A 21001-nucleotide genomic window follows, 5' to 3' on the forward strand; every position below is an offset into this window, starting at 1 on the left:
AGCATTCCAACGCATTGCGACTGTGCAGAAAACAATTTTTGCTGTACAATCACAACTAATTCTATCCATCTTAAAGTTGTGGTTTTTCTAATGGTTTTGATCTCAATGGATTTGCATTTGCTTATGGTTTATGGTCTATTTTGTGTTTTATGCTCTCGATGAACTCGATGATGTTATGGAAATTAGAGATAATGAGGCGGAAATACGTATTGCTGCATATGTTCGGCAACTGCGCGATAATGAGGCTGAAGTACTTATTGTTGTTGGAACACCAATGAATTCACCACTATGTACATCTTAAGAACTGTCTAATATGTATAGCTGTAGTAAATTGTTTAACTTTTTAAATTTTTTAGGAAATCGGCACCGGATGAGGTAGGAATTTATGTTTATGTTGAATGTTTCAAGTTTAAAGGTAGTCCTTGAGCCCTTATATTTAAATTCTAAATAATGTCTTTAATACAACACTTTCAGGTACTCTGTTAATGCACATCAAAATTTGAAGGTATCATGATGTCGACGCCGACACTAAAACATAAGTGTTCCTCATACATCCCTTTAGTTTAGTGTGGCTCTATACTAGAAGTGGTGTATGAACATTTTAATTTCAGGAGGTGGTTCCTATATATGATTATGTTTCCGTGTGACAGTGATTCCTATACTTTTTTGTAGCATAATGTACAATAACGGATCAACTCGCAAGGAAAGTTCATCACCGGCATAATGGGTAAAAGTGAGATAATTTGAAGGGTGAGTTAGTAAGAATCTGTAAATAAATTCCCAAATCAGAACTTCATTTAATACCTTTGGAATTATGTTTTAATTTTGTTGGTCTATTTTTGTTTTTATATATCAAAATATAAAAGAATTGTATATTGCTCCTCAGGCATTTGGCAGCAAGACTGGCCCTTGGCATTTGACAAAAATGTATGCTCTTCTATGTATGAATTGATATTGTGACTATGTGAGAACCTTTATACTGATTGGTAATTTTTGTGTGACCTGATTGGTTGTATGGCAGGCCAAGAAGAATGAACTGGAAAACAAACCTTAGGAGATTATATCCATGGTGATGATTTTGGCTACTCCTCCATACCGTATTGTTATTGCAGTTGTGATTTAAAACTTTGCATTTTAATTGACACATACTATTGTTTTGTGGGGGTTAGTAATGGTTTTGGTGATGAGTTAGTTATGTGATACATGCAGGAATTTAGTGAGTGGTGGGAAGTGGATCACTATTTGAGTGCAAGTGGTTACCTTGGAGACAATATTCACCCTTTTTGTGGCCCTGTCTAAGGATAAGTGTAACATTTCAAATGAAGAGTTCCGCAGGTATATCTCTAACGTGGAATATGAGGTTATGCATCATCTTTGTGGCGGTTTCAAAGGAGGTTTTGATGAAAAAAAGTTCAATAGTATGCCTTGATTAAAGGTGCAGCGGGGAAATAACTAATAATGAAATATGAAATTATGCATCATCTATGTGTATGTAAATAACTAACTTTTTTACTTTTGAAATGAATGTCCTAACAGGGTGCCTTGATTGAAGATGCAGCGGGGAAAATCAACAGCGAAATAGCAGTCACAAAGTGGTATTAGGTTTTAACTTGGTATCAGTTTTTGTACGGGTTCATTTGAGAGGGGCTGCATTTGAGAGGGTGATGGATGAATTTCGCTGTGCTGCATATTCCATTGTATTCCATTGAATTCTTTACTTTCATTTCAAATTGAAAATCATTGGAATCTATCATCACTTTAAATAGTTTGCCAATATATTACTTGCCCATGCTGGCCCAGGTGGAGGAAAAGGGCTAACAGAGTCTGCTATAGATGTTTTCTATCTGTTGTCGATAAGAAACTATGGCATATGAGGACATTCCTTATTCCTTTTAATAAGTGTTAGAATTTTTATTTTTGAAACTAAGTCATGTCTACTATCTAACATATAATAAAAGATTGACCAAACTCCCTGAATTGCCCTTTCCTCAAAATAAATTTACACTACAAAATGGACATTTTGGTAACTAACAAAATAACCCTCCACCTTTTTATCTTTTGCACCAAGTGTTCCATTCTCATTGGTCCACCAACTTTCTACAACATAATACACTACCTCATTTTCTCTCTCCTTATAAAGTACAATTTCAATTGAAAATATAATATAGTTGCATATTTATGATTATTATTCATTTATAATTGAGTCATTCATTTTAAATTTACATATTTTTAAATATATTTTATACAATATTAAATAAATTTACATGATATTAGGCTGTAGTCTACGGGTCACTATCAACATAATATATATTTTATTTATTTTTTCAAATGTTAAAATTCTTTTTATTCTTTTTTTGTCTCATGGATCAATTTTTTTCTTTGCTTAATTATTTAATAATTAAGTAATTTATTTTGAATTTATTTGTATAATGTATTTTTTTAATTTTAAAAACATAATACACTACCTCATTCTTTTTCTCTTTATAAAGTACAATTTCAATTGAAAATATAATATAGTTGCATATTTATGATTATTATTCATTTATAATTGAATCATTCATTTTAAATTTATACGTTTTTAAATATATATGATACAATATTAAATAAGTCTACATGATATTAGGCTGTAGTCTACGGGTCACTATCAACATAATACATATTTTATTTATTTTTTCAAATGTTAAAATTCTTTTTATTTTTTGTCTCATGGATCAATTTTTTCTTTGCTTAATTATTTAATAATTAAATCATTCATTTTAAATTTATTTATATAATGTATTTTTTAAATTTTAAAAACATAATACACTACCTCATGTTCTTTCTCTTTATAAAGTACAATTTCAATTGAAAATATAATATAGTTGCATATTTATGATTATTATTCATTTATAATTGAATCATTCATTTTAAATTTACATATTTTTAAATATATATGATACAATATTAAATAAGTTTACATGATATTATGTTGTAGTTTACGGGTCACTATCAACATAATACATATTTTATTTAGTTTTTAAAATGTTAAAATTCTTTTTATTCTCTTTCCGTCTCATGGGTGTATAATTATTTAATAATTAAGTAATTCATTTTAGATTTATTTGTATAATGTATTTTTTTAATTTAATTAGCATGATGAAAAATGTATTTATCTCACGGGACACTAACAAGACAATATTTATTTTAGTTTATCAATCATTATTTTAATTCAAGAGACAAAATCTTTATTTTTAAATATTACGTTTTTCTCCATCTCACACTACAAGAATTTTTTTTTTGCGACATATAGGTTGCGACATAATTATTTAAAAATCTGAAACATTTTACGACGGGTGTAGGTCCAACTATCCTTAAAAGAAATTTGCGACAGTTCAACAACGGTCGCCTCCAAATATATTCATGATTATTATTTGAAGATTCTAAATTACTACATATTTTTTTAGTTATTTACACAATATCATAATTAAATTACCCATCCTCAAAATATATGTTGTTGAAATTGCAAAGCATTGTGAAATTGACTATGAAAATCTTATTAATAAAATTTTGTTCTAATGGTTAATTTCCGTTTTATATTTACAATTTGGTCAAACTTTTTATTTCATATTTTTTTCATATCATTAAAAAAATACTACACCATAAATAATGCACCCGTGCGACAGCACGGGTCTCTGACTAGTTTTAGTTAATAATACTAATGCGAGACTATTATAATAGTAGCATAGCACGGGTCATATGATTCTTATTGTAATTAAGTTTTATCTCCATAAAATGTTGACAATATTGAAAGAATGTACCCGAAATGTTATAAATTTTTTTATGTTGACTATATACATGCTTTTTATTTAATTATTTATACAATATTATTATTTTATATGATGTTTTTGGTTATTAGCTTTTGAGTATCAATTAGTTAAAAATAATTATTTATTACTATTGGTTGAAGTGTTGCAATTAGTAGAGTGAAAATTACACACTTTTAATATTAGAAGGTAAAGTCATTTATCATTATAAATTAAAGATAAAGTTTACAAATTATACTCCTTTATAAGATTAAAAAAGTATTGAATATATAAATGAAGAATGTTGATGATTGGGATTACGTGATTTGCAGCATAACTATAATGCAAGACTGTATATTTATTTAGTTAATCGCAGTGTATGCAGTGTGCAATTTATTTAGTAAATATATTAAGTATTATATGTAGATAAGAGTTTAATTTTGAATTCTTGATTATAGAAAACTTCAGTTGAGTTTTAAATAAATTAGTTTGTGTGGCCAACATCCTTTTCAACAAAAATTAGTCACAATTAATTATAACTAATAGAGGTTGATATTTCATATCTACCGTATGATTATTTTAAGAAAAACATACATTAAAGCAAAACATCCCACACCATACCACACGAACGCACTCATAGTACATCAATATTGTACAAACACACGTGTAACCAAGTTAAAATTCGTGTGAATTCACGGGTAACACATCAGTACCATGTGAACGCACGGATAATCAGACTAAAATTTGTGTGAACACACGGGTAACACACCTGTACCGTGTGAACACACGAGTAACCATACCAAAATCTGTGCAAACACACAGGTTATTACATTTTTTTTACAATAAAATAAAATAAAATTAAAAATAATGTTTTAATCCAGACACAATATAAATGTTTTGTTTTTACTACAACTCTATTGAGAATAACATTTCATTTTTATCTATTTTGCACAATTATTATTTTTTAAATAGCTGTTTAATATTTTTTTAACTTGATTTAATTAATTTATATATTTATTTTTAAATATTTTTTTTCTTATTTTATAATTAAATTAAAATATAAAAAATATTTTTAATTTTTTTACTTAATACTATATGTATCTGAAAAATCCGGTCCAACCCACACCAGAACCCGTGCGGACGCACGGGTAATCAGGCCAAAATCCGTGTGAACGCACGGGTAACACACCAGTACCATGTAAAATTATGTTTCCACTGATTTTAAACTAATTTTAATTTTGAATATTTATTTGTCTCATTTATTAAACTTTACAAATGTTTTTTCTTTTTCTCATGACAAACTGGTGACATATCCGCGGTCCACACCATAAATGAAGAACCTTATCGACGCGTTTTCCAGCGATATTCTGAGACACCGTATGAATAAAAAATCAACATCCACAAATTTAAAATAGAAAAACTAAGAAAATCATTGGATTGGAACTTTCATCGAACACTTTGCAAACAACTCATTTCATTAGTGACTGAACATGGCTCTTCAGAAGTTACATGAGAAGAAGACTGAAACAGAGGTGGGTACCTCCTTTTCTTGATTTGCATTCACAATTGAGCTATAGACACCATTTCACAATATTCCAGATTTGGATGGAAATATTCCTCTATGCAAAAAAATTTAAAATTTTTTGAAATTTATTGACCATTTTTAAAAGTATTTGAAAATATAAAAGTCATGATAGGAACAAAAATATAATGTTTAATTAAAATTTATGATTTTATTAATAGTGAAAGTTAGTTTTTATATCACTAATACTAAAAAAATCTAAAAATAATTTTTTAATATATTAAAAAATAAAATAAATGATTTTAACAGGAGAACATTCATATCTTATTCATGTTGAACTATATATTATTCATATAAAACCATTTTGATAATAAATAGAAAATATCTTGATTTTAGTTTATAAATTCTAAGGCATGACATTATATGAAAAGAGAAAATATCTTGATCTAAATGTTTTTACGGGTACTAGACATTTTTTTATACATTTAATTATTATTTTTTAAGGTACCAGACATTTTTCTATGCATTCAATTATTATTTTTTTTTACGGGTACCAGACATTTTTTTATACATTTAATTTTTATTTTTTCACGGATACTAGACATTCTTTTATACATTCAATTATTATTTGTTCACGGGTACCAGACATTTTTCTATACATTTAATTATTATTTTTTCACGGGTACCAGACACTTTTCTATACATTCAATTATAATTTTTTCACGGGTACCAGACATATTTCTATACATTCAATTATTATTTTTTAAGGGGTATCAAACATTTTTCTATTAAAAAATGTATATCTGAAAATAAATGCGCGTCACATACCAGAACCCGTGCACACGCACGAGTTAGTTACTAGTTAGAAATTGAAGAATATAAACAAACTATAAATTTAACTATTCATAGAGCAAACATGACAAATTTCACACACAAAATACTCCTACCATTGAAGAATATAAACAAACTATAAATTTAACTATTCATAGAGCAAACATGAAAAATTTTACACACAAAATTTGCTTTATACCTTCACAATAACACATCATTCATTGTTTCAAAGGTAAAATAGAGGAAAGAGATTTAGAAGATGAGACATAAATTCTAGAGTTTGGATATGAATATTAAAGTGAGAATGCAACTGAGGATGATGCTTGGAATGATTGAGAAAAATGAATGATGTTGGGCATGATAAAATAGAGGTTGAAGATGAGGAAAATGGAGATAGAGATGGAGATGAATTTAGTTTATTCTTTACTAACTTATGTAATATATATTTGTGTTGCAATGTTGTTAATGTAACGCCCTAGTTCCCCAACGGTAATTTAAAAATATGAGTAAATTATTTTCGATAAAATAAAATACAACAATTAGGATGCTACACTTCACTAACGATAAAAACCTGCTCAAACATACATACATAGATACCTAACTCATCATGTGGATGAACCAACAATTAAATTAATATATGTTCTCAACTTTAACTTCATTAACGCAGCGGAATAAACATATCATTCTCGTAAAAAATCCTCAACACAAGTAACAACAACATTTATTTAATCAAAAAGGAGTTCTTATTACTCCAACAAATCAATTAAAAAGTCAACATAATAAAACAAACAAGCGTTCATCTTCGCTGGTGTTACATATCAGAACATAGACGTTGACTCATAAAGTAAGAAGTGTGATCTCTTCAGGACCTTGCTACTTCAAATTATTCCTGATTATCTACACGTTACCTACGTAGAGGCAACATTCAAACAGAATGGGTGAGATATCATAACAATATAATAAATTATATAATAGTAACTATGCAACAGATATCTCATGCATGTTATCACAATTCAGGCTTCACTAATTTATATCATCATCAACCGTTTAAATACACAGTAATATACACAAGCACACACATTTTATCATTCAGATCTCAATCGTACAACTCAATCATAATGCAAATCTTGCACTTTTATGTTATGGGTCTGACTCGACTTCATGCATATGGTACCAACAGGGCATCAACGCTCATCAAAGTGCCAAATAATGGGCAATAACAGGGCATCATCCCACAACAACAAGGCATAAGTCCTCAACAATAGGGCATAGGCCCTTAACAATTTGCTAATCCAAACCATCAACAAGGCATAAACCTTTAATTATGACTGCCTGCGACATCGATATGCAACAACATAATTATGCAATTCTAAAGCATGAGCTCTCAACATTCTGCCATTCCAAACCAACAACCAGCGACATCTTTATGCATTATATCATGCAATTTATTCAATCATCATTCCTACAACATCATCGTTAAAACACCATAAACACGTCGCACTTTGTACGACACCGACACACAAGGCATAAGTCTCCAACGGAAAAAATATATAATTTTCGAATATTAAAATTATTATCAGATTAAAGAAAATATGTTTAGCTCTTCAACGGTCCAAACGGCGCGTCAAACGGAAACCTGAGTCAAAAGTTACAAGTTTTAAAAATTTTACGAAGATACAAACACCAACATCGTATTGCAACATATACTGACAACACAATTATGGGGATCTAGTTACAAATATATGGTTAAACTCTCTTGGAGATGCCATTTGAAAACTCAGTAAGGTTAAGGAAGAATCTATCACATTTAACAAGGAGGTCTTGGGAAATATCTTCGAAACAAAGAGATTGTTAAAGGCTCGTATTAAAGGTGTCCATATGCATTTGGATATTCATGATTCTTCTAGTTATATAAATAAGACAAGGACCTATAAATTGAGTATAACTTTGTCCTTGATCTTAATAAACCAGTGACCATGTTGGAAGATAATGAAGCTTTATTTTCTATGAACTCTTATGAATTTTCCGGTCCCGTTGGGTTTAAACCCATCTTCTTTAAAACCTTATGGTCTTCTATGGACAATGATGTTTAGAAGCTTGTTTCTAAAAACCTTATGGTCTTCTATGGACAATGATGTTTAGAAGCTTGTTTCTAAGGCTTTTCATTTGTCCATATCCCTAAGATGGATATTCCCAATAACTCCAAAGACTTTATACCGATAAGCTTGTGTAATATGTTAATCAAGTTCATTTCTAATGTTTTGATTAATATAGGATTAGGCCTCGTCTTGACTCCTTGGTTGGCCCTCTTCAAAAGCTTGATTTGATGATGTCTAATGTTTTGATTAATATAGGATTAGGCCTCGTCTTGACTCCTTGGTTGGCCCTCTTCAAAAGCTTGATTTGATGATACAACAGAAAATGCAAGAGAGAAAATGGTGCCCATCACAGTCTCTAAAAACGGGTCTGCTATCTCCCACTTGTTCTTTGCAATTGATTATATGCTCTTCACTCAGGCTAAGACCTCTCAAGTCCAAGTTTCGCGTTTCTAAGAACACCACAAGGACTAAGGTCAACAAATTCTCTTCTATAGTCATTTCCAGTATACCTATAATATTAGGGGTGTATTTGTTTCGGGGATGTAAAAATTATTCCCTGGAATAAGTTTCCTAGGAATAAAACAATGGGAATTATATTCTTTTGAATATTTTAAAAAAGTGTTTGGTTATCAATTAGAATTCCTGGATTATTTTTCTGAAAATTCCTGGGAATAGAAATAAACATGTTTGGTTTAGAATAATAATCCTAGGAAAAACTATAAAATTATTGAAATACCCTTTATATATTTAATAACAAAAATCATTATAACGACCAAAAATCACTTTATCATGTTTAATAACAATGCTTATATCCAAATGATGCGTCCTTATGGTTAGGTAAGCACATAGAATCATTAAAAATTACTACAACCCAACATCTAATTCGTCTTCATGGAACATGACTCATCTTTGTAAAATGATATCAAATTATGCTTTTATTTGGTTGTGCTACAAATGGAGTAAATTCTCTCTAAATGCCAACCAGCAGACAAGAATTATATATATATATATATATATATGGCATATCATATGAGAATGTCTTTTTTATGTGAGAATGAATCTGAACCATTGAATTTTAAAATAAATGGTGGAGATTGTGGGTGAATCTTTTTTTTCTCTCCTATACTTTGAAATAAATGATGTAGGAGAGAGAAAAAAAAATCACCCATAATCTCCACCATATATTTTAAAATCCAATGGTTCAGATTCATTCTCACATAAAAAAGGCATTCTCATATGATATGCCCTACTTTAACATTTAAAAACAAAAACCCCATACCACGTAATACAAACACTATATATAAATAAAGAAAAAAAATCAAAACACACTTGCCTTCACTTTCACCACAATGTAATTTTCTACTCTCCCCTTTGGATTTGCTTCCCGAGAACCATCCTCATCTTGCTCATCATCATCAAGATCACCAATCTGAGGGAAAAGAAATAAAATATAGAAATACCATTTGCATGAGTTGCAAATGGATTATCTCATATTCACCTTCCTGTCATATTATACAAATTTCTGGTTTAATATTGGATTTGATCAAGACACAATTAGAAATCCTTCAGAATAGTCTTAAATTAAGCAATCAAAATGAAATCATCATTGAACGTCTTAAACTCTTAATAGTACAATTTGTCAATTTTACACCCGCTTCGACTCAAAGACATAAGGAACATTGTTGTGAGGTTAAAGTCCATATGGATGACTTCAACCAATGGGCTAACACCAACCATCTGATTCATTTTCCAACCATAGGTACGTGGTATGCTTGGTCAAATGGTATGAGAGGTTTAAGTCATACAAAGAAAAGTATTGACAAAACAATATGCAATCATCATTATGTTGATATGTGCTCTTCAGTTTCTTGCAAGACTTTAACTAGAAATAGATCTGATCACTAACCTCTTATATTTGAAACACCAGTTTTTTTTCCATAAAATAGTCAAAATAAAAAACAAAAGCAAGATGATCTCTTATCTCAAGATTAATGGCACCATGAGATCAGATCATGAACAAATTGTTGGACATGTGGTTACATATACTAGGATTTATTTAACAATGAACATAGAAATCCATCTACCATGATACTGATCCTCAACCACCCAAGCTAATATAAGATTAAAGGGAAAGAAACATTGTCATCCAGTGTCTGTCTTTTCCAGTTTCCAAGATATTTTGTAGACCATAAATGTCAAGAGAATATGTAGTTAGACATCAGATTTGTGCTACTGAATCAACTTGGTATTGGTTGTGATGTCGGACTATAAATTTTGGAATCCTAAAAAATTATAAATTCTAACTAACTTAAGATGGATCTAGTTGAATATTTGAATTATTATTGTTTTAAGAGTCTTCTTATACTAGGCTTGGCATAGGCTAAATATAAGTACAGATTGTATTACACTTATAATGTTAGGAGTGGCATTGACTAAATATAAGTACATTGTATTACACTTATAATTGACCTAGAAATTAGCATAAATAGGATAATAATGTCGGTGTTTATTATCATAAAATATTTATTAGAAATACATCACTAAACTAAAATATATTCTCTCGGTTTTCCGTTCCATATTTCAACACGGTATAAAATAACATCCAGTATTAGCATGACGGGTGTCCATGGTGTCTTCTACAACAAAGCTCCCTATATAGCAAATTCCTCTATTTCTATTCTGATACATTTCAGTCTGCTTATTGGTTCTTTAGAATATTTAAAGTATTAAGCTAGTGCCTATCATCACAAAATCACAACTGTTCAGTGTTCTATTGGTAATATACTTCCCTTACTTTAGTTTTCCATCCAATCCCTATGATTTCAACAGAGTCCTTATAGAATAAACTTTTTTGGCTGTTAAGCTTTTCTAAAACAATTTCTAGACAGAGTCCATTAGACATTTTTAAAACAGTTAGTTGCCAGAAAAACCCTAACTCTGAACTTTCCCTCAAGCTTAACAAACCATAAAGGTACTGCGAAGTATATTCTTAATATAACTAATTTTGAGTCAAAAGTGACATTTGCTGCAAACATCGAGCACCCACCATTTCCAGACCCAATTGGGTCATGTCACTCCAGGTGCTCAGGACAATATCCCAGGTCTCAAAAAACTACTCCCTCCGTTCCTTTTTAAGTGTCGTTTTAGTATAAAGCTCTTCAACCAAGATAGTGGATAGTTAGAGTTATTTTCCTATTATACCCTCATTTATTTTCTCTTTCCAAATAAATTCAATCATACTCTCTCTCTTTTTCCAATAACTAATTGAGAAGATAATTAATTTTATGGAAAATGTGAAGTGGAGTTATTGATAAAGTAAGGGTATAATTGACAAATTATAACATTAAACTATAAAAACGACACTTAAATAGGAACAATAAAGTTCTTCAATAACGACACTTAAAAAGGAACGGAGGGAGTAATAACCAAGAAATGGGTTTAGGGGTGGGGAATGACATTGAGTTGCAAAAATGTTTAAGCCAATTCAAGCCACAATCTTAGAATGTGTAGATTGGGTCTCACTCATCCCTACAAAACCGGCTTGTAAGGTGAGGGCGGCCCAAGTTTTATAAACACTTCACATACCATATCTCTAAGCAATGTGGGACTAAATCCAACCTTTCAAACCCAACACAGTGAAGGTGTTAAAGGCTCTAATGAAGGCAAGCCAAATGCCGCAAGTAAGCGACTAGGGGTGGACCATGATGAAGGCAGAATTTCTAACACAACAGCAAATATCTGCTTGACTCACTGCTGGCATCCTAATATACAGGCAATGTTAAACCTTACATTCAAATATAAAGGTCCTATTTGGATTAGCTTCTAACTTACAAGAGCTTCTTAGTTAATATAAGTTTATGGTTCTTTACTTATGGGAAAGTCTTTATGAGCTATAAATATGTTTATTAAGAAGAAGTTAAATAAGAGAGCTGATGAAAAATTGTAATGCAGGAGCTGATTTCAACTCATACGGTAAGTTGTTTGTTTGAAAACCTCAGTTCTTGCAAGTTATTGTTAGTATATCTTCTGAGTGCTTATGGAGAAGCAAATTGAAGTAACGCAAACTACAACCATGCAAATAACTTAGATAAACAAAATGGTCATATTTTACTTTTCATCATTGCATGAATATTCCTATAGAAACAAATGAAAGTACAAAACACAAGCAAAACTAGTAAAAAAGTTTCCATAAGCATGCAGTGAAATTCTAATATTCGTGCAAAAAGATATCGCATATTAAGTCACAAAAAATAATTAATTCTTTTGAAGTAGAAGCTTAACAAATTTCTGAAAATAGAGATAACATTCTGATGTGAAACATATAGCAAAGATTGAAGTAGGAAAACGTACCAGTCCACGAGAAAGTAAAGCAGAGATTAAGAAGAGCAATGCCCCCATACGACTTTGGAAGAAAGGAATAATTGCTTCAAGCCTCTGAAAAGCAGTTGTTTCTGACGTGTGAGTTTCAACTCTAAGAACTTTCAGCAGATCCAAGGAAGATTCAATAGAAAGAGCTTTAAGTGAGCTTGCAACAGCCTGTTTATTGGAAAGGACAAGACTCAGCACAACAGATAGGGAGTTCAATTCCATTTGTTGCTAACAAGTAGGTGCACAAATAACTAATATTATCAACACAAATAAGAAGGTACCTCATCCACTGAGATTCCTTCAAAACGTTGAATATCATTCCCCGGAATGCTCAAAGTTGCAATTACGGCCCTTTTATTACTTCCACATAAAAATAAATTTTCACCCATACTTCTTACAAGGGCTCTGCCAAGAAATCAACAGAGAAATATATGATGAGTATAGCATAGCATATATGAAAGAATACACCTACCAACATTATAAACCAGAGAAGAGCGTAGAAGGACATTGAGTAGGAACTAAATTTTTAGGCTGTTTGAAATTTAATATACAAAATACACTAATAAACACACAAACACGTGTTCATACTATATTCCGCATCTAACTAAATTAATTAATAAAACAGGCAAACAAATAAAGCCCGTGTAGCTTGAAAGCTGGACTCAGGTAAGCCATCAATGTTCGATCACCAAGGAAAATGGATTACACGAACGTTTAATCTGCATCTGATGCTTTGTAGATTGGTATATACCAGCCACTAACCTTTCCATTTAAATGCTTCATGGGTAAAGTAAAGGTTGATTTATTATTTAAGAATTCTCAGCGGTAATTAATAATCCTTCTGGATTTTTCGTCAACTTGTTAGGTTAAATTGTTTGTTATTAACAGGAAATGTTTCTACCAAGAATTCCCAAATAGTGATTCCTTTCAAGTAATTAAGGATGTTGAGCTTCAGAGTCACTCAAAAAAATAGGGATGATGAGCTTCAGTCACTCAAAAAATACCTTGTAAAATGTAAATAAAACATTCTAATAACAGAACCACCACATTTTAAAAGAACAGACTAGCAGTTTTGATGGTCAAATATCTTAAAGATTCCAGACAAGTGTCGGAAAAACTTGTCTACAGCAAATGCACAGCTTGAAAAAAACCTTGATAAATAGTGTAAGTTCTGACTCAATGTTGTCAGTGAGAAACTAAAACTGTCTACTGTAAATGAAATACAACTAATGAACAAAGAACTCAATACAGATTGATAATGATTGAAAGAAACATAATTAGAACAAATCTATTAAAAAAACTATATTGTGCCACTAAGAGGGAAAAAGAAGACACCTACTTTAATCAAAAACCACATTCATGTGCATGATAACAAGCTAAGTATTTGAAATCAAAGAAATTGACAGGATGAAGTACAAAGTACAAGCAATGGAAGTCTATTGTTTTATTACAATTAACATTATTTTTACTTAGCTATACACAAACAACTGATCAGGAAAAAGTTAATCACCTTACTTTTACATCTTCAGTGAGTGAAGAAATATTATATGATGGAACAGAGTGACTTTTACTTGACACGCCCAGACCCCGATTATGTGGTATGCGTGACAATTCACCAGTCTACCAAGAATGGAACTTACAAAATCATTCTCCTTTACTGACTCAGTAGTAAGACAAGCCTACTGGCAAGATCTCTGGATCGTTGTTCAACTTCTTTAAACTGCGGCCAAACCACTCAAATAAACAAATCAACTATGGTCGAACCACCCAAATAGCCAAGCCATAAACAATATCGACTCACAATTCAGCCAATTAAACTTAAACCGTCCGGTTCAATTTGGTTTTCTGAAACACTGATCTATATCCAATGCCACGCCTAGGCTAAGCAAATCTTAATTCATGAACCATCATCTTCAAAAAGAACTTTATAAAACCGTTTTCTCTCTTCAGGATCAAGCAACCCTCCCAACTTATTACCATTTCCCCCACCAACAACATCATCATCATCATCTTCATCAGAAACTTCACTGCTTCTTCTTCTCCTTCTTCTCCCCTTCATTTCATCTTCATCCACCCTACTCAAAGGATCACCTTTATTTCTCTTCTTTTCGATATTAACAAGTCTTCGCCTTTGGTTATACTCATGAAGTCCCTCCTGCATAATTTCTCCAAATTTCTCCTTAACAACCACAAGAGGATCCTTATCAACTAACTGAGACCCAACATACCCTTCTCTAAGTAAAACAGTATAAATCCTATACTTATTAGAAACATAGAAAATCCCAGGATGCTTAAGCAACAACACATTCAACTTGTCCGGCAAAAAAAACTCCCTTTTAAAATGACCCAATTTCATAATCGAAACCTTCTTCCAAAGAGTCAATGACAACAACTCATGAACCAAACCCACATTCCTCTTCTCCATCTCCTTCGATCCCTCCACCAAAACCGTCGGATCCGAATACGGCGAAACATAAGGAACCGATTCAAATTCGCGAAACTTCTCCAACGATTTCACCCAACTAGAAGGCAAACAGCATTTGAAATTCGGGTCAACCCCGCTTCTCAAAGCGGAAGCTTCCACTTCCGAAACCGCAAAACTAGGGTTCCAATGAATCAACTCAATCGCCATAGAGCTTCTCCTCCCACTCTCATTAACAATCCGAAACAAATCGGGGTATCTCGGGACAATTCGAATCAAATAATCATCCGGAAACCCTAAACTGTTCTTAATTTCATTGATTTTTAACACATTGAGGGTATTATTAACCGAAAGCATGAGGAGTTTCGCGAGCCGCTGAGCGAAAACGGGATCAAGCGAATCTCTGACGGTTTGTTCTTGATGAACGAGGTTGATCATGCGTTTGGTGAGACGAATGCGACGTTGGTGAAGCTCGAAACAAGAGGGGTATTTGGAAATCCAATTGAGGGCTTTACCTTGAAGATCTAGGGTTTTGAATTTCTTCTGAAGGGTTTCGATTGGGATTTGGTTGTTGGGGTAACGGAGGATTATGTTTTTGATTTGGTTGTTAATTATCCAGCGTCGGTTTCGGGAGAGGGCTGATTCTAAGTCTGGGTCTTTTTTCATTGACCAGAGACAGAAGTGTCGTCGGAGAATGGGGAAGTTTGGTGGGGGTTGAGATGAACTTGTTCGGAGAATGATGAGGGTGGTTTGATGAGGGAACATTGGTTCTTTACTCACTGGTTTGGTTTTGTGAGAAAGTGATGCGATGAGGAGCAGCAAAACATTGATGTTGGTGTGCTGTTTCCTTCGAGATGAATTGATAACTTGATCAAATTTTCATTATTTTCTCGCGAGAAGTGCTACTATTTGTTAAACAAATTGGAGAAGAAAAACATGTCATTATGCAGACTTTTAAATTTAATTTTAATTTAGTTTTCTTTCAATAAAGATTATGGGGGTAGTATTAAGGGTTAAATATACTAAACCCCCCTTTAATGTTAGCGAGATTAGGTTTTAGCCCCGGTAAAAAAAAATTTTTTGATCCCCCTAACTTCTGTAGATTCCATCCCCAGACCCCCCTAATTGCCACGGTTGCACTCAGATTCCCCAAAGATTCTATATTGTATCACACGTGGATTTTTTTTTCTTCTTAATATCCACCATGGCATTTCATCATCTTCTCAAATTACTTTTCATCTAAAAACGAAGAAACTAGGGTTCCTCCATCGTTCCTCTCCTCGTATCATTCCTCCGTCGCTGCTTCACCGTTAATCTCACAACATGGGTAGCAAATCTTCATCTGTAGGAAACTCCGGTTGCAAATCTCCTTCGCTGCTTCATCGTTCCCAAGCTCCACCTCACTGTGGTTGTAACATAACCATGAAGATGTGGGTATCAAACACCATTGATAACCCTAAACGCAAATTCTGGAAATGCAGAAATGTACTGGTAAGTTCATTCACTTTTTTTTTTTATTTGCTCTGTTTGCTGTGCGATAAAGGTTGCTTGTAATTTGCAGAACGGATGCGGTATGTTCATATGGGATGATGAGCTGGGTGAATTCAATAATGTCGAGGTGATTCAATGTAAATGCACTGAAATGACAAAAGATGCGTTGAAAGAGATTTTGAAGGACATTGTCACTGACAATTTGGGAGCAGACACAAGTAATGAGAAGATTTTGAGGTTGAAGAAAAAAGTTGCAATGGAGAAGAAGAAGAAGAACCATAACATGATGGTTGCACTTGTTATGTCTTGGATGTTTTTTGCAACATTTTATATGTTTCTGTAATTTAGTTTAGGGATGTGTATGTTGTTTGTGATTGTATCACTTGTATAACTTTTGTGGTATCACTTTTGTGGTGTGTAACAATTTGAGCTTGAATGGAATGAATGAGTCTATTATCAGTTGTTTATAAAGATTTGCAAATAATATCGAAGTAATTATGAGATTAGATAACATTTGAGGAAATTGATCCAAAAAACCATTACAAATGTTATATGTCATTACCCTAAAAGTCATGTAGATCATCACCCAAAAAACCATTACAAATGGCCACAAAACAAAATATCATAAGACATAGTACCATTACTAGACCATTACAAGTTAACTTAATGTCAATTGGTACAAAATACACAAAATAATCAACAGCTCTTTTGTTTCTTCCATTTCTTCAAAGACCTAGTTGACACTCCAAGGCTTGATGATGTCTCTGCAGGGTCTTCAATTATGATTGGTTGCTCAGATGAACCTGGACCAGTAATTGGTTTCTTGAACCAACTTAATTTGACTCTTTCACTCCTCCTTGTCTTTAAACCATGGTGAGGTTTGATTGTCTTCTTTTTCTTGGGTTGTGGTTGACTAGTGTCTACAACACATGACTGGGTCTGACTCTGCACATCATTTGGCACTTCATCATGAACATTTTCAGGCTCTACATCATTTTGGACAGCAGCTTGATCATCATTCTGAACAACCTCAGTCTCCACATTATTTTGCTCCTCATTCTCAGCCTGATCATCATTCTGAACAACCTCAGTCACTTTAGCTTTGACCTTTCTCTACATCACAGCCACAAACAAACAGTACAAATTAAGACATTGAGTGCAACAGAAATATTTATGAAGAAAATATAACATGTCTTACCTTTCTTTTGAGTGCAACAGGGTCCTGTGTGGGGCTCTTACAGGTCAAAGCATTATGACCAAACTGGTCACATTTTGTACATTTGTATGCAACCCCAGTCCTTCTTTTCCTAGCACCCTCTTCACCACTTTCTTGAATCCTCACCTTTCTAGGTCTACCAGGCCCTTGTTTGTAAGCTGGTGGTAGCATGTCTTCAATCTCAGTTTCTGGCCACATGTCTTGGCCATTTATAGGTGACACAAAGAATCCATAACATCTGGCATATTTCTCCCTTGTGTAGCATTCATCAACAAAATCCTCAGGTGTTTGTTTTCTATAGCTCAAAGCAGATACAGCATGCCTACAAGGAATCCCAACCAATTCCCAAAAATTACAGCTACATGATTTTTTTGCTATGTCCACTATGAATTCTTGGTTGTTGAAACTGTGAGTCACTTGGAATTCTCATCAACAGACCAAGTTGGTAGCCAATGACCACTATGAAAAACTTCATTGTCCAACCTTCTCCTAGGTATAGGCATAACTCTATGTTGCCATTTTTCAAGTTTCTGTACAGAGGTTGTTACCCTATTCATTAAATACTTCCTAATCCACTCACACATAGTAAGGATTGGTTTGTCCCTAGCAACTAAAATTGTAGCATTGAAAGACTCATATATATTGTTCATCAACACATCACACTTTGGGTAGAAACTAAAAGCATGCTTACACCAGCTCTTGGTAGGTACAACCATCAACCAAGTCCAAGCATTGAAATCAACATTCTTTAGCTCATTCATCTTCTGCATCCAAGCTTGATGATATGTAGACTTAGCAGCTCCCATCATCAAATCCCTTATTAGGGTTCCTCCACCAAACTTTTTCTTGAAATTGGCATATAGATGTCTGAGGCAAAACCTATGTTCAATCCTCTCAAACATCTCATCAAAAACAGCTACCAGTCCCTGCTCAATACAATAATAGCAATTACATTATATTTCAATAATAGATCTGCAGTTAGAGCAATTAGATATAAGTACAAAAACTTTACCTTTTGTTGATCAGAGATAAAAACAATTCTTTTGTCATGTCCAATATCCTCCATCAAAAGTTGGATAAACCATCTCCAACTCTCCTTGGTCTCAGTTTCTACCACTCCAAAAGCCAATGGGAAGTATTGATCATTTGGATCCCTTCCAACTGCAATCAGAAGTTGACCACCATACTTGGTTTTTAGGTGACATCCATCAACCCCTATAAAGGGCCTACATCCATTGATAAACCCTTTCTTGCAGCCATCAAAAGAGAAGTAGAAACTTCCAAATCTAGGTTGGATAGTTGGGCTTGGTCTCTCAACATTAATTTTCACAGTATTGCCACTATTAACTCTTTTTAATTCAGATGCATACCTCCATAGAGCAGCATATTGCATATCAGCATCTCCCTCCACAATTTTTTTTGCCATCAACTTAGCCTTCCATGCCCGAGCAACAGTAATACCCACTGGAAATTTTTGCCTTACATCTTGCATTATGTCCCTGATTCTTACATTTTCACTTGATTGCATTTTCTTGACCACATGCTTAGCCACCCATCTTGAGTTTGCAGATCTGTTGTTTAAAACCCTAGCACATGTGTGGGTGTCTACAAGTGTTTTTATAGCATAAGTATGCTTGTGGCCCACTTTGGAACATAAGACCAAAAAACCACATTTAGCCTTACACTCTACCCTTACTCTATAACTTTCATTTTTCACAAAACTAATTTCCCTACCATTGAGAACTGACCACTCACGTATTGCCTCTTTGAAGTCAACAAGTGTATTAAATTCCATACCCCACTTAAACTTGAAGTCCTTATTTAGGTGCTCTTTCCTAAATTTCTCATACTTGGGCTTATCCTCATCACAAGACTCATCTGGATCTGATGAATTGAGTTCATCACTAACATATGCATCTTCTTCACATTTCTTATTGGGCCTAGTCAACAATCCAGCAACTACCCCCTCTTCCCTTAGTGGCAAAGTTACATCAATACCCTCAAATCCATCTAACAAGGCAGTGGCTCTGTCGTCCTCACTATCATCCAAACCCTCAACCACTTCATCTCCTAAGTCATCTAGATCAGTGTCTCCATTAACACAAGCAAGTTCCCTCACATAAAGTTCTATGTTTTCAGCATCATGTTCCAGATATAAGTCTCCCTCAGTACCATTTGCACAAAATAAGAAGCAAAGTCATATGCATCATCATCCTTTCTAATCGGAATATAACCCTCATCTATTTCCAATATCTTTGCCCATACCCTATAGCTCCCTTTCTTGTACCCCCACTTACTCATTAGGTTCTCGACAGTTTCCATGGTCCATGATTCTATGTGTAACCCAGAAATAGTAGAATCTACCCCCCCTCTATAGATTATCTCATCTTTGTTTACCCTAATAAACTCACCCCCGTGGTGGAAAGTAACGTTGAAATGTTGCATATCCTGCGTTTAATCATTCAAATCGAAATAAAAACCCCAATAGAGAAGAAACACGAAATGGAGAAGAAGAATAACAATAACAACACTAACCTCTGACATTGCGCCGTCGTCCACCAAACCCTTATGCGCCGTCGTCCACTAAACCTTTCTACGCCGTCGCCGTCGTCACTGTTGTTGCTAACTTGAGAATGTCTAAAAACGTAACTAAACCTAATTTTTACAAGGGGGTAAAACCAAATGACTTTCTAACTCTTTACAGAAGTGTGGCATGTAAATTTTACTCATATTGCCACGTATGTAACATGTTAAGGCCACATGGACATTTTAATTTAATTTTATTAAATCTGATTTAACAAGTGGCATTGAGGGGTGTTTTGGCGTGGAATCTTTGCAAGTTAAGGGGGTGATGAAAAAAAAACTTTACCAGGGGCTAAAATAAAAACTCGCTAACATTACAGGGGGGTTTGTATATTTAACCCTAGTATTAATGAATTGTTAGAGATTTATTCTTGATTTTTTTACTAATTACTTTTTTTTTCATTAGGCTTTTCTCCATTTCTTTTGAATTCATACCAATTATATACGTATTTAACTTGTCATCCTTTAAGTTGTAAGTGACATCTCCCCTTTTCAGGTGTTTTGATGTTAATAACCTTACTCAAATATTGGAAATTTTGAAAATCACATGTGGATATCGACTATTTTTTAAAATCACCAGAAAATTTTACTCAAATAACTGAATCGGTAAAAATATTGTCCGACTTAATATATATATATATATATATATATATATATAAAATAACTGTCATACATACAAGAATACAA

General features: G+C 33.0%; 1 protein-coding gene and 1 long non-coding RNA gene across 3 annotated transcripts; one reads left to right on the plus strand and one right to left on the minus strand.

Annotated features, from left to right (window-relative positions):
- The first annotated feature begins 681 nt into the window (after positions 1 to 681).
- LOC131613036 (uncharacterized) lies at positions 682 to 1670 on the plus strand. Its single transcript, XR_009287551.1, has 5 exons — positions 682 to 750; positions 887 to 927; positions 1022 to 1069; positions 1210 to 1435; positions 1537 to 1670. It is a non-coding gene; the product is annotated as an uncharacterized LOC131613036 (long non-coding RNA).
- A 10962-nt stretch (positions 1671 to 12632) lies between these two features.
- On the minus strand, positions 12633 to 15942 carry LOC131643626 (protein WHAT'S THIS FACTOR 1 homolog, chloroplastic-like). Of its 2 annotated transcripts, none has more exons than XM_058913890.1 (3): positions 14118 to 15942; positions 12884 to 13007; positions 12633 to 12770 (listed from the first exon to the last, which is right to left on the minus strand). In XM_058913890.1, the coding sequence occupies exon 1, from the start codon at positions 15787 to 15789 to the stop codon at positions 14500 to 14502; it is 1290 nt and encodes a 429-aa protein (XP_058769873.1). In that variant the 5' UTR covers positions 15790 to 15942; the 3' UTR covers positions 12633 to 12770; positions 12884 to 13007; positions 14118 to 14499. The 2 variants fall into 2 exon arrangements, with proteins under 2 accessions (XP_058769873.1, XP_058769872.1); XM_058913889.1 differs by having other exon boundaries at positions 14113 to 15942.
- Positions 15943 to 21001: the final 5059 nt, after the last annotated feature.

This window comes from Vicia villosa, linkage group LG1 (genome assembly GCF_029867415.1).
Source record: "Vicia villosa cultivar HV-30 ecotype Madison, WI linkage group LG1, Vvil1.0, whole genome shotgun sequence".
NCBI classification, from domain to species: Eukaryota; Viridiplantae; Streptophyta; class Magnoliopsida; order Fabales; family Fabaceae; genus Vicia; species Vicia villosa.